General features: G+C 40.2%; 1 protein-coding gene across 3 annotated transcripts in view; it reads left to right on the top strand.

Annotated features, from left to right (window-relative positions):
• Positions 1 to 17155, top strand: part of cadm1b (cell adhesion molecule 1b) — a 162672-nt gene extending 145517 nt beyond the window's left edge. For 2 of the 3 annotated variants that reach the window (XM_087851052.1, XM_006801572.3), the window contains 3 exons: positions 333 to 383; positions 13277 to 13405; positions 13572 to 17155. In XM_087851052.1, coding sequence (XP_087707178.1) covers positions 333 to 383; positions 13277 to 13405; positions 13572 to 13690 — 299 coding nt within the window. In that variant the 3' untranslated portion in view covers positions 13691 to 17155. The remainder of the gene's footprint in view (positions 1 to 332; positions 384 to 13276; positions 13406 to 13571) is intronic. The other variant, XM_087851053.1, reaches the window with a different exon arrangement.
• The last annotated feature ends 200 nt before the right edge of the window (positions 17156 to 17355 follow it).

The raw sequence follows: 17355 nt of genomic DNA, 5'->3' as shown, positions 1-17355 counted from the left end.
AATCACTTAAATTGATTGGAGAACTGCTGCGTTAGGACCAGTAAGAAGAGGATGAATTAACAGTGCAAACAATGTTTAAATGTTCACACGGGTGCCTGACTTTGTACCTGACTTCTGTTTTCAGATAAACTTAAAAAGCGTTGCTCTGTCCTTGAACCAGTCTCAAAGCTACGGGCATGACCTTACAGTAACTCACACAGTAGCTAAAATGTGTGCATGTCATAATTTTTATAGTATAGCTTTTCATCTTCAATGACTTTTGTCTCTTTCTTTACTCTTGTCTTTCTTTATTTCTTATACATGTTCTTTATTTTTTACTCTTTTTCATCTAGATGCTCCCACTACTATCCCCACACCCACCACCAACCCAGTCAACACGCAAGGTACTGTATGCCCCCACTGCTGTCCCTCCTAATAGTTGTGTGTGTGTGCGTGTGAGTGTGTGAGAGAGAGAGACACAGAGAGACAGAGAGAGAGAGCCTGCATGCAAGTGCGATAAGATGTTTGGAGAGAGCGAGAGAGTGAACGCTGGTTTGTACCTACAGCTAAGAGACTGTGGATGGCCAGTTTTAATCAGATAGTGCCTCTGATAGGTGACAATGACAACAGGCATTGCAGGGCTGCCAGAGACACCTGTCACAGGCTTTTCCAGTCACATGATCTTGAGCTGAGAAAATTTAGAGACTCCGCGTGTGCTGCTCTGCTATCTTATCAGCATCTGCAGCTATATCTCAACCGGCCCATCCATCATATTATAATGCCCTTTACATCTCCTCTACAAATGCCAGTCACATTTCGTCTTTGCGAGGCCAAAAAACATCAATAACTATTTTCTCAAACACATATGAACTCAATGAAAGGCAGTTCATTTGCAGTGTTTTTAGCAGAGCACCCTTTTGGCATCATCTGTGTGCTGGATTCTACGCTTTGATTTACCCCGGCTGAAAAAATTTAAAAAAAACCATTTATTTCAATAAACACCTTTTTTTTAAAGTTTTGCTATTATTTCAAAAGCACCGTTAAGGCTAGACAGATGGTGAGGCAACCTTGGGAGCTGACATTTGGATATGCCAGAATGTGACATTTCAATACAAAAACTATCCTTAAAGAATAGATCAGTTTATCAATAGCTACTTTAGAGTTATGTCAATTTTCCTCTTTTGTTCTGACCACTCTGCATCATAAAGTCATAAAAAAGCAAAAAGCAACTCTGGATCAACAAAATGCAACCAATAAGTTGGAAAGAGTGCAACAAAAAGCTACGGGAGTCTAAAGAGGGGGATGCTTCCAGACAGCATTCATTTATACAGTCATTGGATCACCGGCCTTTAAGCAGTATTTGTGTGCATTATGCATTCATTTACTAAAAACATGGCTATATGTGCGAGATCTCCTCCATAAACCGCTATGACACAGCTCTTCCCCAGAGCAAGTTAAGAAATATTTCCTTATGTGTCCTCACTATCTGCAGTACTGCATGTCAGTGATCACACTGCATGGTTACAGCCTCATTTCAGCTTTCTGACTCTTTCTGGGCGTGGCAGAGTCACAACAGGAAGTTGCTTTGCAAAGCTGTGCATTACTCTGCAGTTTTCTCTAAGCTCTTCTCCTCGGAGTTACTCTGCTGCAGTCGCCTCTGTGTTTTCTGCTGTAACATTCCAGTAATTTCCGAAAGACAGGCTTGAAAAGAGGATTTAACGTGATTTATTCAGTACATGCTGGGAGGATGTAATTGAGCTTTCTTGCAGTTCACTACTCTTCTAAATACCCTGTCACAGGGGCAATGCTAAGCTGGCTTGCGGTAGATTGGTTTGCGCTACCTTAATCAGCATAACAGCAAAGTAAAGCATTTTCCTCTCTCCAATAAAGTATACAGAACAATTTCTTATTCATTCATTTAGACTGGTATGACTTGGCATGGCCACCACCAGCGGTAGGGTTCTTTTTTGTAATCAGAGGCAACTGAACTTCTTTAGCTACTGTATGTGATCCTTAGTGATTTTAAAGGTACAGTACAGTAAATCTTTGGTAGCCTCTATTTTGTTTTAGTTTGGTAGCATTTATTTTAGCTACTTTAGTTGCTCACATATCCTTGTAGTATTCCTTACAAAACCAAACATAATTATGTAGCTTACAAACTGATTAAAAACTTCACATAATTGTAAATTATAAATAACTTTGCATAGTTGCATAGTTTCTCTGCCAGAAGGCACTCTGCAACTTTCCTGTTAGCAACATGTGTTTGATCGAAGCAGATCGAAGCAAGCTGTCAATGAGCAATTGACAACTTGTTGTGACATTGAAAGAAGATTATTTCTAAACTGCCATATTTGTCTGATGTCATATTATTTTAGTAAAGGCTAATGAATAACGGAACATCACAACCTTTAGAGAAATATGTTTATGTTTCATGTGTCTATTGGATTTTTAAACAACCGACTACTGTTATTGGCATCAGTCTTAAAAATTTAACATCAGTCAAGCTTTGGAAGTGCCTTAAACCTGCATTTGTTTTAGTGGCCACCAGAGGGCGATATTTTGGGTTGCAAAACTTTGTCTTCGGGGTTGCCTTCGGTACTATCAATGGCTGTGAGCGAACAACTTTCTAATTTGACCTCTAATTTGGCCCATTTTGTAAATTCGCATCGTACTTTTCAGAAAGAAGGGTTATCCAGAGTATGCTCATTGGTGGAGTTGGAGTTTAACAGCCTGAGCTACTCTTTTGTGGTCATGTCCAGGGGCGTAATTTCCAGGGGGGTTAGGGGGGTTATGACCCCCCCAATAATCAGACCCAACAAATATAACCCCCCCAATAAAATTATCAAGTATCTTGCATAAATAGGCTGTTGATTTTCTTTACTCATTTCAGGTATTACCAGCAAAACAGTTGCTAATCATCTGCGAATTTAGCCAGATTTAATTATTTATTTATTTAGACAGAGATCTTGACCCCCCCCCCAATGTTCAGCACAAAGTTACGCCGATGGTCATGTCCTGCTTCAAAAAAGGATTTCCCATGGGTGCTGTCACGGTAACTATGTCCATTATTTTATTCTCTCTGTGAGGTTACAGTCGGCCTTTGCATGGAGTTTTCAACCCTCTGGGGTCGCCGGACGCGCCGGCGCGTCAAAATCACATGACCAATTTAAGATGACACAGCTACAAGATGCAGAGATTTAGAGTCTCCATTTCAACTTGGGTCGAAAGTGCGGACTTCAAACTACATACCAGTTTTTGAATTGTGTCGATGGTGCACATAAAACCAGAGTTATGATAAAAAATACACACAATGTTTTTTTCTGAACAAAACAGTGGTGTTTACAGCGGGAAGAACGGTAAAAACGGCGTTTTCTACAGACAGCGCTAGCAAACACTCTCCCTTTGTGAGTGAAAAAAGAAAAAGAAAAAACACCCCTTCCCTATTGGTGTTATAGTTTGCCATGTCAGCCAATCAAAAAAATGATATGGCAAAATGTGACATTTGGTTGTTTAGGGAGAAGGGGAAGTTTTTAGGAGTGACACCCGCGACGGAAAGCGGGCGAGCGAAAGACAGAGAGAGAGCGAGTTTTCATATGTGAGACATTAGTGACGTTTAGCGTGTTTGGAGGCTGTAGTTAGTTTGTTGTGTAGTTATTGTCTTGTATTGTGTGTCAGTTATACTGCTGAATTTCACATTTTCTCCTAAAAAAGCCGTCGAAGGCAGATTCCAGTGTAAACGCTGTTCCCACATGGAAAACTGGACTGATGCACCTCCTGCTGTCAGACCTGCAGGGTTTAGGTCTTTAGTGTTCTCCTCAGTCTTATACTGAACACAAACTACATTTTTTGGACTGGCACAAATAATTTGTGTGCCTTCTTATTTGATGCAGAACACCTGATTGTTCTGTAAATAGATTTAAATGGTTATATAAAAAACGCCTGGGGCTTTGGCTGCATTTTTAGGTAAATAGTACCATATAACTTTGTTGTTTGCAAAACCTGTGCATAAGTTTTTAGAAATAAACAATTTCTATTTGCATTTCAAGTTATGAAAATGATTTCAAAATGAAACATGTTTGTGGGTTTTACAGTAAGAAATATAACTTTTTTCTACTCGGATTTTGATGTTTTTGTCTTAATTTAGATCAACTGTGGTAATATAGTATACTAAAATGAAAAAATAACTCAAATTTCAGATATTTGAGGTTGTGCTGAAAATAAGGGTACCAAACAAGGCAAGAAAAACATTTTATTATATAGGGTATAATTATACCCTGGACACCAGAGGGTTAATAAATATGTAGAGACTGAGAAGAGTCAATTGGACAGATGTATTCAATAAAATAAATAAATACATAAATATGTTCTGTTTAAGAAAGTCTGTGAGGCATACACTTTTTTTAATTTCAACGCACCACATACACATTTTATGACTAGCAGGGGTTCAGATTACCATTTTGTGGGATGATGAAGTGTAACAACCAGCATAAGTCCACATGAGAAGGCAGGCTTCTCTGCCATTACCGTCTTTGGCTATGGCCTCACAAACTGCCCAGAACCTTGAAAAATTACTCTAAGGTGGTACCTGATGCATTAAAATGTGATGCCAAAGGGACTAAGCATCAGTACATGAGTTGGGAATGAGACCAGGTATGTAGGAGGATTTCTGAAAGCAGTCAACCAACTCCTGCTCCTTTTTGTGGATCAAAAAAAATTTGAAAAAATGTTATTTTGCTTGGTAGACCTTTTTATTTATTTTTAAAATATTTTTTTGGTGATGTTTTTTCCCCTTGGTGACGCCTCAGAAGCGTCACCCCCAGACCTAAAGCACAGAAAGTCACAGTTGTTTGCCTTCTGTGCTGTTTCATGTTCAGAAAGTTTCACAGGAGTTCATTTTGTCAGGTCTTCCAGTGTCTGAAAAGATGCAGAGAGTGTGTGTTTGTGTGTCTGTGTCGACCACCAGGGAGAGATAAGTCACTGCTTGAACTTACGCCAGACATATTGCGGTAAATGCACTTAGTATGTGGCTGTTTGGGAGAAATTCATTTCAGTTTGAAAGAAGGAGAATGTTGTCTTCAGGATGGACAACCGACATTCACAGCATCACAGAAACAAAAAAAATAGTATGCCTCTAGCATGCTGTCAGTGGGTGTATTTTTTGTGGGCAGAGGGTCAGAATTTATCCAGAATCTCCAGCTCTGGAGGAATAAAGGGAGTCTGTGGCGATAATGCTCCAGCTCGTCAGATGCTCAGAGATGATCCAAGGCAGGGACATCATATCCTGGCTAAGCCTCCAGTAACCCACCCCCTCCCTTTCCCCCAGCTTGCTGAGAGGAGCCAGAGGAAAGACATGGAACAGGGAATTATCTTGTAGACTTGATTGAACACACCCTATGTTTCAGCGTATCTGCAGTCCAGGGTAAATTGTTGTTTATCATGCTGCAGCAGAACCTCTGCTGATTAATCTGTAGGACCAAAGGAAAGGCGGGAAGGAGGTTGGGGTTAATTTTTTCTTTTTCGTTACCCATAATTTTACAGTTTCAGCTCGATATTCTCGCTGAAAATTGTTCTTAAGATTTGAGTTGATTTGAGTTCATGCTATAATAGCTTTTTGCTGGGTGTTGTTTAACCTGAAATGACTTGCAGACACTGTTTGGAGAGGAAAAAAATCTTTAGGTTGCAAACATGACTAGAATTATTCACTAAATAATAAATAATTTATGTAGGATTACAACAGAATTAAACACAATATTTATTTCGCTAACTAAACATGGCTTTGGGTTGTTATGAGTTAAAGGTGGATTTCTTAAGTCTTCATCCTTCTGGTTTATAGAAGGTGCAAAGCTGTAAATTAGCTGCCAATAAGCTTTTCAAGTAAACACCACACTGGCTTCTATACAGCACCCTTTGGACTTAATAATACTACTAACAATAATGTAGGTTTATTACGTGCTTGGCGAAGCTGTCAGGGATTTATAGATCTTTATGACTTTAACATGCAGCTACACTGAATACAAACATGACTTCAGGGCCCAACCTGAACATGGGTTTGTCTGTTTTTTTAGTGAATAAGTCACGCAACGTAATGCCAGACAGTATTTTAGGAATTCATCTCTGGCAGGTTTTCAAGCATGTTTTCCAGCAGTTTAGTCATTGACAGATTTTCCACTTCTGTTTAGTCTTGGGAGTCAAGTCTTAACTCCTGTACGCTATTGACTTCAACAAAGACTGTTAGGAGTGCATTTAGTATTCAGCATAATTAGTCATTAAACATTTACCAGCGTTGTTTTAACTCTCGCATGTATCATTTTTTTTCTTTGAAGTATTTCATTGGAAAAATTAAAGAATCATTTAGAAATGCTAATTAGGTTTTTTCTCATGTTTGTTTACTCTGACTCCCATTCGCAATTCGCCTTTTTTTATTTATTTAAAAGTAAAAAATAATATATTTTAATGGTCCATTTTAATTGGTCTCCGGGGAAATGGTTAGTATGCCAACCCACCCTGTTAAAAGGCTACCTCATGCCGTGATAGATAGATAGATAGATAGATAGATAGATAAGACTGTTCTTGGCACATTAGGGTTTCAAGGCTGAATGTTATGTTTCTCACACTGTGTCTTTTGTGGCACCTCGCCCTTGGTCAACTCTAGCAAACTCTAGCAAAAGAGAAAGGATTTGATTATTTTGTCAACCTTTTCCATTGCCTTGATCTTAACTGGGGTGAAAGCACACAAAACAGAAAGGATGAAGTGTCCATGGGTACTTCTCCCTATTGTGTGCAAGAAATTTGCCAGTCTCAAAAGATACAATAAACAGGGAGGTTAAGTTCAATGGCATAGCTTCCATTCAGCTTCAGTTTTTATTAGTTGCAGTCAGGCCTTCACTTGCATCTGAGCACCTCTGTTAAATGTCACTGTTGTATTGGTACATCTTCGAATCATTGTTTGGGTTATTACAAAAGACACGGGGAATCTATTTAGCGGGCGAGCATTGACATTGGAATTCAGCTGAGGACAATGTTGTGCTCTATTGACGGTCTGCTACAACAGCAATACAAAAAAATGATTTGGTGGAGATTGCCCACGTATGCTCATTTCATTACGTTCATTTCCTTTTCGAATGGCAACAAATACAAGAGCTGCGGATGTTAGCAGTTCAATGCTGTAAAAATGGCTATTGACAGTCCTTAAGTTTACTCTGCAGCAATGCTTCATTGTCCTGCCCTTGTCCTGGAAATAGTTACTCTGAGGCTCTATTCAGTGCAAGTGAAGGGTTTTTTTTTTTTGTCTGTATCAATGCACGAGAGTCATTGTTTCAATTATATCCATGTAATTACATCTATAAATTATAATGCGCGTGTGTGTTGGGTTGAAGCATGTGTGCTGAAATTCCTCATTATGTGAGTGGAAAACTATTAAAAGAAAAAGATGGGAAGGCTGAAATCATGTGTCCATGTAATCAGCCCGGTGACAGGCCTGCAGCTGTGATCTCTAACAGTGACAGTAGCAGTCAGATAGGACGCTCTGTTACTGACCAGAGAGGCAATTAGTCATTCCAGTACAGAGCTGGAAAGGTGCGACTGTAAAGCATGTGGTACTGGGAGTTCAGCGGAGCAGATTTCACCACCGTGCAGACACAGGCATCAGTTGCAAATCCTCTTTATTCCCCCATAAATCCCCACGGCTGTGCACATCCTGTCAGGACGCCTGTGTGGGCATGTCAGCACTCCCCGACCGAGCCGTGAGCAGAGCTGTGCTGGCGGTATGGACACCAGCCACATTACAGACATAATCAAATTCTACTTAATTCAAGCGAGGCCACAAAGGCTGCTTTAATAATACTGCCTGTCATTTGGAGTTTTTTTCCTGCTCCTAGCACAGTCTAGTATTATATATATACTGAACATGTATGCCGGAAGGAATCACAATCTTGATCCTGGATGTGCTGGAGCAGTGAGTGACAAAGGCATTATCACAGGAATGTGGACGAATGATAGTAATGTTACTGTAACACTTTATGAGGTAAATCTGCTCCTGCTCCTGTCAGAGATCAGTGTCCGACACAGATCAGCATTTCTGGAGAGGAAACCTTTTTACTGTTTATTTAACGTTGCTATTCTACAATGTTCTGCTTACTCAGTCTTTCATGTGAGTGACATACAACCTTACAGGATCACAAATGAGGTGTGTCCGTAATTTGTGACATGCATACAGGATTCGTTGTTGGCAAGTTAAGTGCTAGCTGCAAGTAGGAAAAGATGGTTTCCTAGTAATCTCAAGGTAGCGCATTCCACCTGCCTGCATGTAAAAACATCTTTAAGTAAACCCTAAACTTGATTGGCTCCTGATATTTGGTACGTGTGCGTTTGGATTAGTTAATAAAATGTGTATGAACTTTTTGGTTTCTTTTAATCGAGGTTGAATTATTCTGAAGCATTAAGCAGCTTGCTGGAATCATTTTTTTCCCGTTTATTTCATTTGGAGATTTGCTCTGCAGGTGTTAAGCCACGAATTTAATTCACAAAAGACCCTTTTGTAAAAGGTAGTAATGTTATTACACTTGCATTAGAGTATTGTGTGAGAAGGTGGTTTTTTTAATCTTTTTACAGGGATCTTTAGTCGGGAAGCTCCTCATCAAGTGATGATGAGCCAAAAAATTAAACTTTTGTATAAGTGTGTCATTTTTAAATGGGTTAATCCAGCAATTCACTGTCTGGCACTTATCTATCCACAGGTGGCATTTGTTAAATTGCTGTTAAAGTCTCAAAAAATCTTGAATTCACCTTTTGTGAACCCAAAAGAAGCCTTTTGGTTCCTTTCATCTGACTTAGATATGGCCACCAAATGTATGTAGCAAAGTAGCAAAGGCTGTTTATTGTCAGAAGCTGCTGGCATCACAGAGATAAGCACAAGGTGTCCTTTGGCATTGGTTCTTATAGGAAGGCTGGAGGTGTGTTGGTGGCTTTAGTCACAATTGTCTCAGCCAGGAGATTTTTCAAAGTCACTCACTGCATTTAGGGAGGTCTGTGCTTTGTTTTCAGTCAGCGATTAGCTTCAGTTTTAACCCTTATTTTGATGATGTTCAGGCACCACAGCTAACCTGTGGTTTGAAGTAAATATCGTCCACAATGTTAGCCCAGCACAACAAGAAATAACACTGCAAAATATGCTTCATGGCAAGGGGTCGGGCGCTCATGAGTCGACACCAAAAGATACCTAGTATCTCTTTGACAAAAGGGAAATATTTGAAAACTGTGTGGTTTATTCTGACTTTTAGCCTCTGATTTGATTCCTTAAAAAACTTCCGAAAACACTGCAAAAAAAGCAAAGAGTAGCATCTTACCAGCAGACCTACCCTGCCTGATAATAGAGAAGAATTCTGAAGACAGAGTAGTGCTTCTCACAGATACTGACCTTTCTGTTAGGAATTACCTTAAAATGCACTTCAGACATTTGTGTTGCACTGCATTATTTTGCTACTGTTTGATTATCTCCTTGCAAAAAGCTGCAGGCTTCATTATCTATTGTATGTATACTAAATTTAAGGCCATGTTTTTTGCAGAACATCCTCTGCAGTAAGCACAGAGAGATAAAAATAAAAACTAGTGTTGAGTAGTGTACTTAATGCAGGCAACATGAAATGCAACCAACCATAACAGCTGATACTGTAGGTATTATAGGATTTTTGGTTTCTCTCTGACATTTTTGTGATAGGTCTCGGTGCTTACTCTGGGCGAATTTTTCTACCTGTTAAATAAAACTCTCCCTCGGTGTGCAGAGGCGGCTGAGACCCTGCATGTTTCCTGGTGGATGTGTCAAACGGAAGACAGCGGGGAGCAAGGTGAGGGCAGCAAGGTGTGGGGTGGGGAGTGAGCGAGGGAGGGGAGAGGAGACAGGACGGTTCGCAGGCCATTTAGTGGGTGCATGTTCATTAGCATGGAGCATGGGCTGTTCCCTCTCCTCGGGGAATGAGCCGCGCTATCTGACATCTTCGATACAGTAAACAAACTGCGCCTTGCACATCCCTGCTTCGCACACCCCAACGCACAGCAACGGCTTGCTCTGTGAAGACAAGTCCATTTTAAGAGAGCGCTCAACTGAAACACAACTTTTCTCATTAATTAGTTTCATTGTAGCTCCGCTGCTAAGATGTCCCGGTGCTAAGTGAACGCAGCTTAAATAAGGTGTTGTTTTTTAGGCCGAGATCTGCCCGCGTCGCTCGTCTTAGACCCTTCAACTCGACTTATTACGCCCTCGCAGCTTTAAGAAATTCTGAACTCTCCGTTCGTCTTTTATCAAAATCATTCAAGTTCAGAGCATGACTAGTGAGATTGATGGAAAATTGAGCTGCTCCCTCATGCAGCAAAGAACAGTGGAGCCATTCCCTCACCCGCCACTCCTCCATCAGTCCAAATGTGCACAGATATAGACTATTGATAAATGCCTCTGAACTATTCTGAGACTAGAAATTTAAAGGCTTCAAATTTTGCCATGTTCTTCTGTGGTGCACGGATAAATCTGGCTAAGTGCTAGACAGTGATACTCTCTGACACCTGAGGCAGCCACGTATTTCTCTGCATGGGGACACCGGGCGCCAATTTATCTCCAGACTTGTGTCTATTTCTGATGATTGAGCTCTATAACTTCCAGAAATGGCCTCTTAAATCAGACTGTATTTTACAGTGTGTGAACCCTCGCTGAAATTGCAGACAGTGTCTACTGTTTCATGGTGAAATAACTGTCTTAAAACATTTTTCAACATCGCTCACTCAAGGGGCAGCTACATCAGCTATCGAAGCGCTAGAAATATCCACGTAACGAGCTGGGTTCAACAGTGTAACACCACAAATGTATGCTTAGACAGAAGTGTGACTTTTCGAAACCTGCTCAGAAAATAGATTAGATATTTTTATTAATTAAATGACCGTTTTAAAGTCTCGAGCCAGCCCTAGTTTCTTCATATTTTATTTTCAATGAGCCAGATTTTCTAGTAATTTTCAAAGTCTTGAGCGATAGTCCTCCAGACTTTCTGATGGTCTCACTCACCAAACTTGAACCACTGTTGTGTCTACATACAACAGACAACTTTGTTTCTAGCAGCCTGTCACAAAAATGCATAATTTGTTACCATTTCTTAGTTAAATCTATGAAAAATGCAAAGATAACATAGTATGACAGGATCAACAGTATATGACAGTGTTTGTGCACCAGTGATTCCTAATGAGACTTGGCATATCTCAACGTGGTGTGCGCTGTGTCCTTAAAAAACTGGACAAACAGAGGGCAACAGAAGGAGTAGCGGGCCTAAACTTCCTACAGCAGATAAATATTAAGTCGTGTCCTTAAGAAATAGAAAAAAATCCAGCAAAAACCTCACACAGGGCCAGATACGTGCATCTGGCCCTTTTGGACACAGGGAGAAAGGCTAATGTATTATAGAGGCTAAGCCTACTCTTGAAGCCACTGAGGTGTTCGTTGGCGAGGGTGACGCAATGTCTCTGGTATGAATTAACTTATTAAACTTGATACAGTCCAATAATTTCAGCCTTACTCATCTTGTCCTTTAGATTCTTTGTTTCCACGATTAACATAGCAGCGCAGGGGTTACAAACTATTTGCCTGCTTCCGATCAAAAACACATCTGCCACTAATTACGGTCACTCAAAAAGTGACCTCTAGCGGCATACATAAGGTATCAATCCAAATCCAATGGCTCCTACAGGTCTTATGGAGTGATGAATTCAACATTTGACATTTTTGGTTGAAATCATGGTCAATATTTATGGAGGAAGTCAAGTGAGAGGTGCAACAGTGAGTCTGCAGCCATCTGTAAAACACGGTGGAAGCCCTGTCATGGTTTGGAGCATTTCAGCCAGAGGTATTGAGATATTCCTAAAACTGATGGAATTATGAATGCAGAAAAATATAGTCAGATTTTAATCCACCTGGAAAGTATCTGATTGACAACAGCTTCATTTTTCACACTACCAATGTAGTAAAAGCATATTGGAATAGAAACACACAGTGGCACACTATCAATCACAGATTAGCCTCCCCGGAGTCTGGACCTCAACATCATTGAAGCAGTGTGGGATCATTTTGATAGAGACTAGAACAAAAAGGCAGCCAACATCCAAAGAAGAGCTTTGAATGTCGTTTAAGAACCTGGAGATCTATTCCTGAGACTACTTAGAGAAATTAAAACAAAGTTAAGAATAAAGCTGTTGATACCAAATATTGACTTTTATGCTTGTAGTAACAGTGCAGAAACTATATTTCTGTCTTATGGACGGTATTTGGATTTTTGTTTGCATGTTTCAGTAACTGCTGCACCTATTTCATGCTCTCCTAGCAAAACATAAAGAAATAAAGGGTGGGCTGAGACTTTTGCGAGGTTCTTATTCACTCATTCTTTATCTATGCTGCCCTCATGTCTGTACATGTTACATTCAGGAGCGAGTTAACTTTGCTTAGCACAAAGAACAAGTTGCCGCAGAACTCAGAGAAGCAGTCTGGCACACAATCCCTGTAAATTCACAGTACTTGAATTTGGTTAATTAGTGGAATTTTGTTAACGTAGGCCACAGTAGCCCACCCCCAGCCCCTCATTTACAGGCTTTATGCTAAGTTAAACTAACAGGCTGCAGCCTGTAGCTTGTTATTTACCATGCAGTCACAACAGTGATATTGATTTTCTCATCTAACTGTTGGCGAGAAAGCCCGTCTGCCTATTTCCCCAAAATGCTAAACGTCAGTGTTAAATGTAATATGTGAATGGGTTTGGGTTTGAATTTGAATTAACAGGTGCTTAATTTTAAACGGTTTTGCGGACAACTGCATTATAATGCCGCAGATACAGCCTGGAAGGATATCGGTGAGGAAAAATGAAACATTGCTCTGAGTAAAAAGCATCAGTTTGGTTATTAGCAGGCTGAATCAAACTAAACTGAAATGATTTATAGCTTATTTTAAGGATGTTTAGCAACATATTGTGAACAGTTTACCTTCCTCTCTGGAACAGCTTGTGCTGTTTTATCATCTATTTTTCATTGGCAAATAACATAAGCTTGCTTTTTTTTTTCCTCAGCAGCTTTTTCAAGAGTTTCCACTCTGTGGTTAGGTCATGCTAAAATGCTCTGAGACAAAACAAACCAATTTCGTTTATTTTGGCAGCCTAATGATATAATAGCCACAGCTTCCAGTGCTGTCCACGTCTCTGTGAAGGTATTAGTTTTGTTGCTGCCTGAGAGGGTTTGCTGATCATGAAATTATTTACGGTTATTGTCCTCTTTTTAGACTCCAGAGCCGGGGAGGGGGCACCACAGAAAATTGACCACGCTGTCATCGGTGGAGTGGTTGCTGTGGTGATGTTTGCCATCCTCTGCGCGCTCATTGTTCTTGGTCGATACTTTGCCAGACACAAAGGTAAAGCACCGGCAGGGCAATCATACTTGATCATGAACACATCTTAAGCGTTCAAGTGGGTTTTTTGTGTTGCTTTTTCTTTGTTGCCGATGGAGTACAATGGGATTGAAGTGAACAAGAGAATGACGAGGCGGCATGCAGCTAATTTGCGTGCGCTCTTTTGCAGGAACTTACTTCACGCATGAAGCCAAAGGGGCGGACGACGCAGCCGATGCGGATACGGCCATCATCAACGCGGAGGGGGGACACAACAACACAGACGAGAAGAAGGAGTATTATATTTAAACTGGACAGGCCAGGAGAGACGGGTGGGGATGCTGGTGGTTGTGATGGTGGTTGTGGTGGTGCTGTAGGAGCATTGTGTCTAACTCTGATTGGTTGAAGATGACTTAAAGGCAGGGAGGGCAATATTTAAAGAGAAGGAGAAGAAAGAAAAAGGCGGGAAAAGTTGGACTGACGTGGTGGCCAAGTGGTAAGAAGAAGAGGTGTTGCTGAGTGTCCTATTCGACCCTTCCTGGACAGCTGGGGCCTATTCTGTACAGTTCAGTTATTTTACAGACAATTTTGTGCCTTGTTCTCTTTCTTTTGTTTGTTTCGTTGTTTTCCCCTCACACGCCGGTTGAATTGGATTCGTTTTTTTGTCTTTTATCATGTACTCCACTTGATCTTTTGTTGTATTTGGCTTCGTCTATGTGTGCCGCAGCTAGCTTTGAGCTCATGTACCCAGATACAGTGTGATGAGCCTGCTCCTCAGTGCTTTTTTCTTTTTTTTTCTTTTTTTGGAGCAATCTACAGAGTTCATTAACTGGAATACGGTGTCAACACATTTCTCCCCGCTGGGTCAAAGTCCAACAGTGCCTGCAAGTTCATCAGAGGCCCCCCCTCCTACCCACATTCCCTCGTACATGCAGGTCTGATTGGGTTTCAAGTATTACAGCGCAGATTTCCCTCAGCCCCTTTGAGGTCAGGTTCACTGTGTCGATTACTTATATAACAGTCGTGAGTAATTTTGCTCATCATAGAATGTATTTGTACATGAAGGTGATGTAAAAGTGGCGGTACGTACCATTTCGCACCAAACCACACAGTACAACCAATCTTTTGTGGTTTCTGACGATTAGTCGCTAAGAGGCTTTTGCCCAACTCCACCTACGATATCTTGGCAGCTGTAATGTGCCATGATATACAGTTCTAAGTTCTATATAGCCCTTTCTGTCATTTCTGATTGGAATACATAAATAAGGAATCTGTAATAGAGAGAGAATAACTCTACACAATGCCTTTTGCTAAGCTTCAGATAAGCTTGATGTCTCTATGATAAATAGAAAACTACAGCCAACAGCCAGCTAGCTTGAGACTTGGCTACCTTGAGCTTCACTGCAGCTTGTAAGTGTAGCTGATTCTAACCCTCTTCAGTAGTTATTGACCCAAAAGACTCTGTTTGCAGGTGTTATTATGGGTCAAACTTTACATTCACACATACACGCCTTACACAAAATAGGTCCTGCTACACTGATCGTAACATTTTATTTAAAGGTATTCATTAGCTGTTGGCATGCCCTGCCATGTGTCTGTGCGCTTTTGTTTTAAATATGACATTTGTCACCTTTTCATACCACCCACGTAGTCTACCTTGGACCAAATCTAATAATTATAGTGCGCATATACAGTATACAGCAAGTATAGCTTGTGTAAAGCATAGAGCTTTGCAGTGAGCTTCTCGCTAAATAACTGACTTTATTTGATGGCACACTATATTGGCCAGTTAACTGGGAGATGTTAAAAGGCCTTGAGTTATTAATTTTCCAAGGTTTTACCCTTTTATTTGCCGTATCTAAGGGAAGAAAGAATGTTAGGCCTTCAGTGTTTCCTGCCCATGTAAAATATCAAGGCACGTCTCTGTCAATACAGCACGTGAACAAAAAATTCACCGCTTATTTTTTATTCTTTTTTTGCCCTTACCCATACACAAGTATTGCTGCAAATATGAATGAGTTATATTTTCTTGCTGTGTGTTTAGACTTTTCACCTTTGATAACTTGCGAGGGCTCTTGGCCTTACAAGTTATCAAAGATTTGCAGATAGCTTTAGACTTGGGGGAAAGATAATTTTCTTACTGTCCTCCTGCAGCCACAAACCTTCACAGACGAAGTGTCTGCTGTTAGAAATTTCTCTCTTTTTGTTCGACAACACAAATCGGCAGTGTGCACATGGCGCGCGCTTCATGCCTCTGACTAGAAGAGGAAAATCCGTTTGGTAATTAGCGAGTGATTTCAGTGTATTGCCTAAAATAATGGAGGAAAAAAAAATCTGTAAATGTATTATGAAAAAGGATAACCACTGCCTTAAACCCACCTCTTGATACTTATCATTATAAAGGAAAAGACTGAAGGACTTAATTTAGTGCCTTCTCCTTTGATTTTGAGGCATCTGGTTAGTATCATACAGTATCCTCATGTACACTCTTACAGTATATCTTGTATATATCCGTCCTTTCTAACTTACAGGGCCAATACTCATCCCAGTCGTCTGTCCGCGCACCATAGAGCGGCATCACAATTACAACCTGCAGCATAAAAAAGCTGGAATGAGTTTAAAGCTGGAAAAGAAAAAAAGTATTGGCAGCTTCCACTGACTAGAATGTTGTATTCCAGGATATAGTACTTGTCTTAATTAATGACCACAAAAAAAGTGTTATTATCTCAGCTTCACTTCATTTATTATTTATTTGGATATTTTCAAGGACAAGGCTCTGTAGTACTGTATTATCAGAGAGGAATACTGTACTTAAAGCTATAATAAGCTACAATAAAAGTAACTTTTCTGGATTGTAGTTACAGTGTCATGGGAACAGTTATGTGCATGACCTTTTTGTTTTCTGGGATTTGATATTTATCTTAAATGGTGATTGCTGCTTTTAATGGGGCAACGTTAAAAGATCGCCGGAAGCATCGTTCTAATTCCGTTTTTGATTTTGTTATTTTGAAATACTTGATATTGAGTATGTTTGTTTTCACTCTCTCAGGTTCATGAGTGTTAATAGTTGTGTTTTTTTGCATCTCAGGTAGAATGCAAATTTATGGCCCCAAGTATATACTGTAGTACCACAGCTATTTGAAAAAGTAAAGAAACCACAGGATGTACATGTTTTTCTCAGTTGTACAAGTTTATGTGTTCTTAATATGGTGCACTGTTACAGTAAACGTTAATTATTTTGCATAGACCTAGTTCACAAAGAAAGAAAAACTAGATTTGTTAAGCAGACAAAAATGATGTACAGTCAGTGTCAACAAAATCACGATGATGTTCATGAAACCTCTTCTTCTTCCTCCTCCTCCACTGTAACATTTTGCTCATGCAGTATCGGTTATTTAGTAATTATAGGATGTGACCACAGACAGTCAATCAAGCATCTGTTTGCATTCATAGATGAAGATGGTGTATTTACTGTGACATGAAGTTTTATCAACGATCTGTAACGTCTTGGATATTTGGATGAACTTTATGTTTAAAGCCTGGGGCGGCGGCGTGGGGAAGGGTCGGGAGCAGGGTGGGCGGGTCGCTTGTTTTATAACCCCACAATGGTTGTTTATGTTGTTGAATCTTAAATTTCTCTCTATTCCCAGGTGGCATATTTTCTTTTGTGTAGTGAAGAGGATGTTTCTCATATGGCCATGCATATTTTGTATTGGTTCACGCCAACATTTTTACAAAAGGAAAAAAAAAAATCAGAAGAGTACTTGTCTTAATAAAAAGATATCAATGTTTAAAGTGGTGTGCCGCTGTGACTTGATCAAAAAACATGGTTTCACTTTGTAGTCTTGTCCTGCTCCGAGACGGCGCTGAATTTATTAACTCGTATCTGTTGTCAAATTCACTCCGCCTGTTTACCGTGCTGAATACATTAGCTGGATTGAACCTGCCTGCCTCATCCTGCGCTGCTGATACTC

Source organism: Neolamprologus brichardi, chromosome 14 (genome assembly GCF_056152115.1).
Source record: "Neolamprologus brichardi isolate AB-2024 chromosome 14, ASM5615211v1, whole genome shotgun sequence".
Taxonomy (NCBI): domain Eukaryota; kingdom Metazoa; phylum Chordata; class Actinopteri; order Cichliformes; family Cichlidae; genus Neolamprologus; species Neolamprologus brichardi.
The sequence above is the reverse complement of the archived record's forward strand: the minus strand, read 5'-3'. Positions and strand labels throughout refer to the sequence as shown.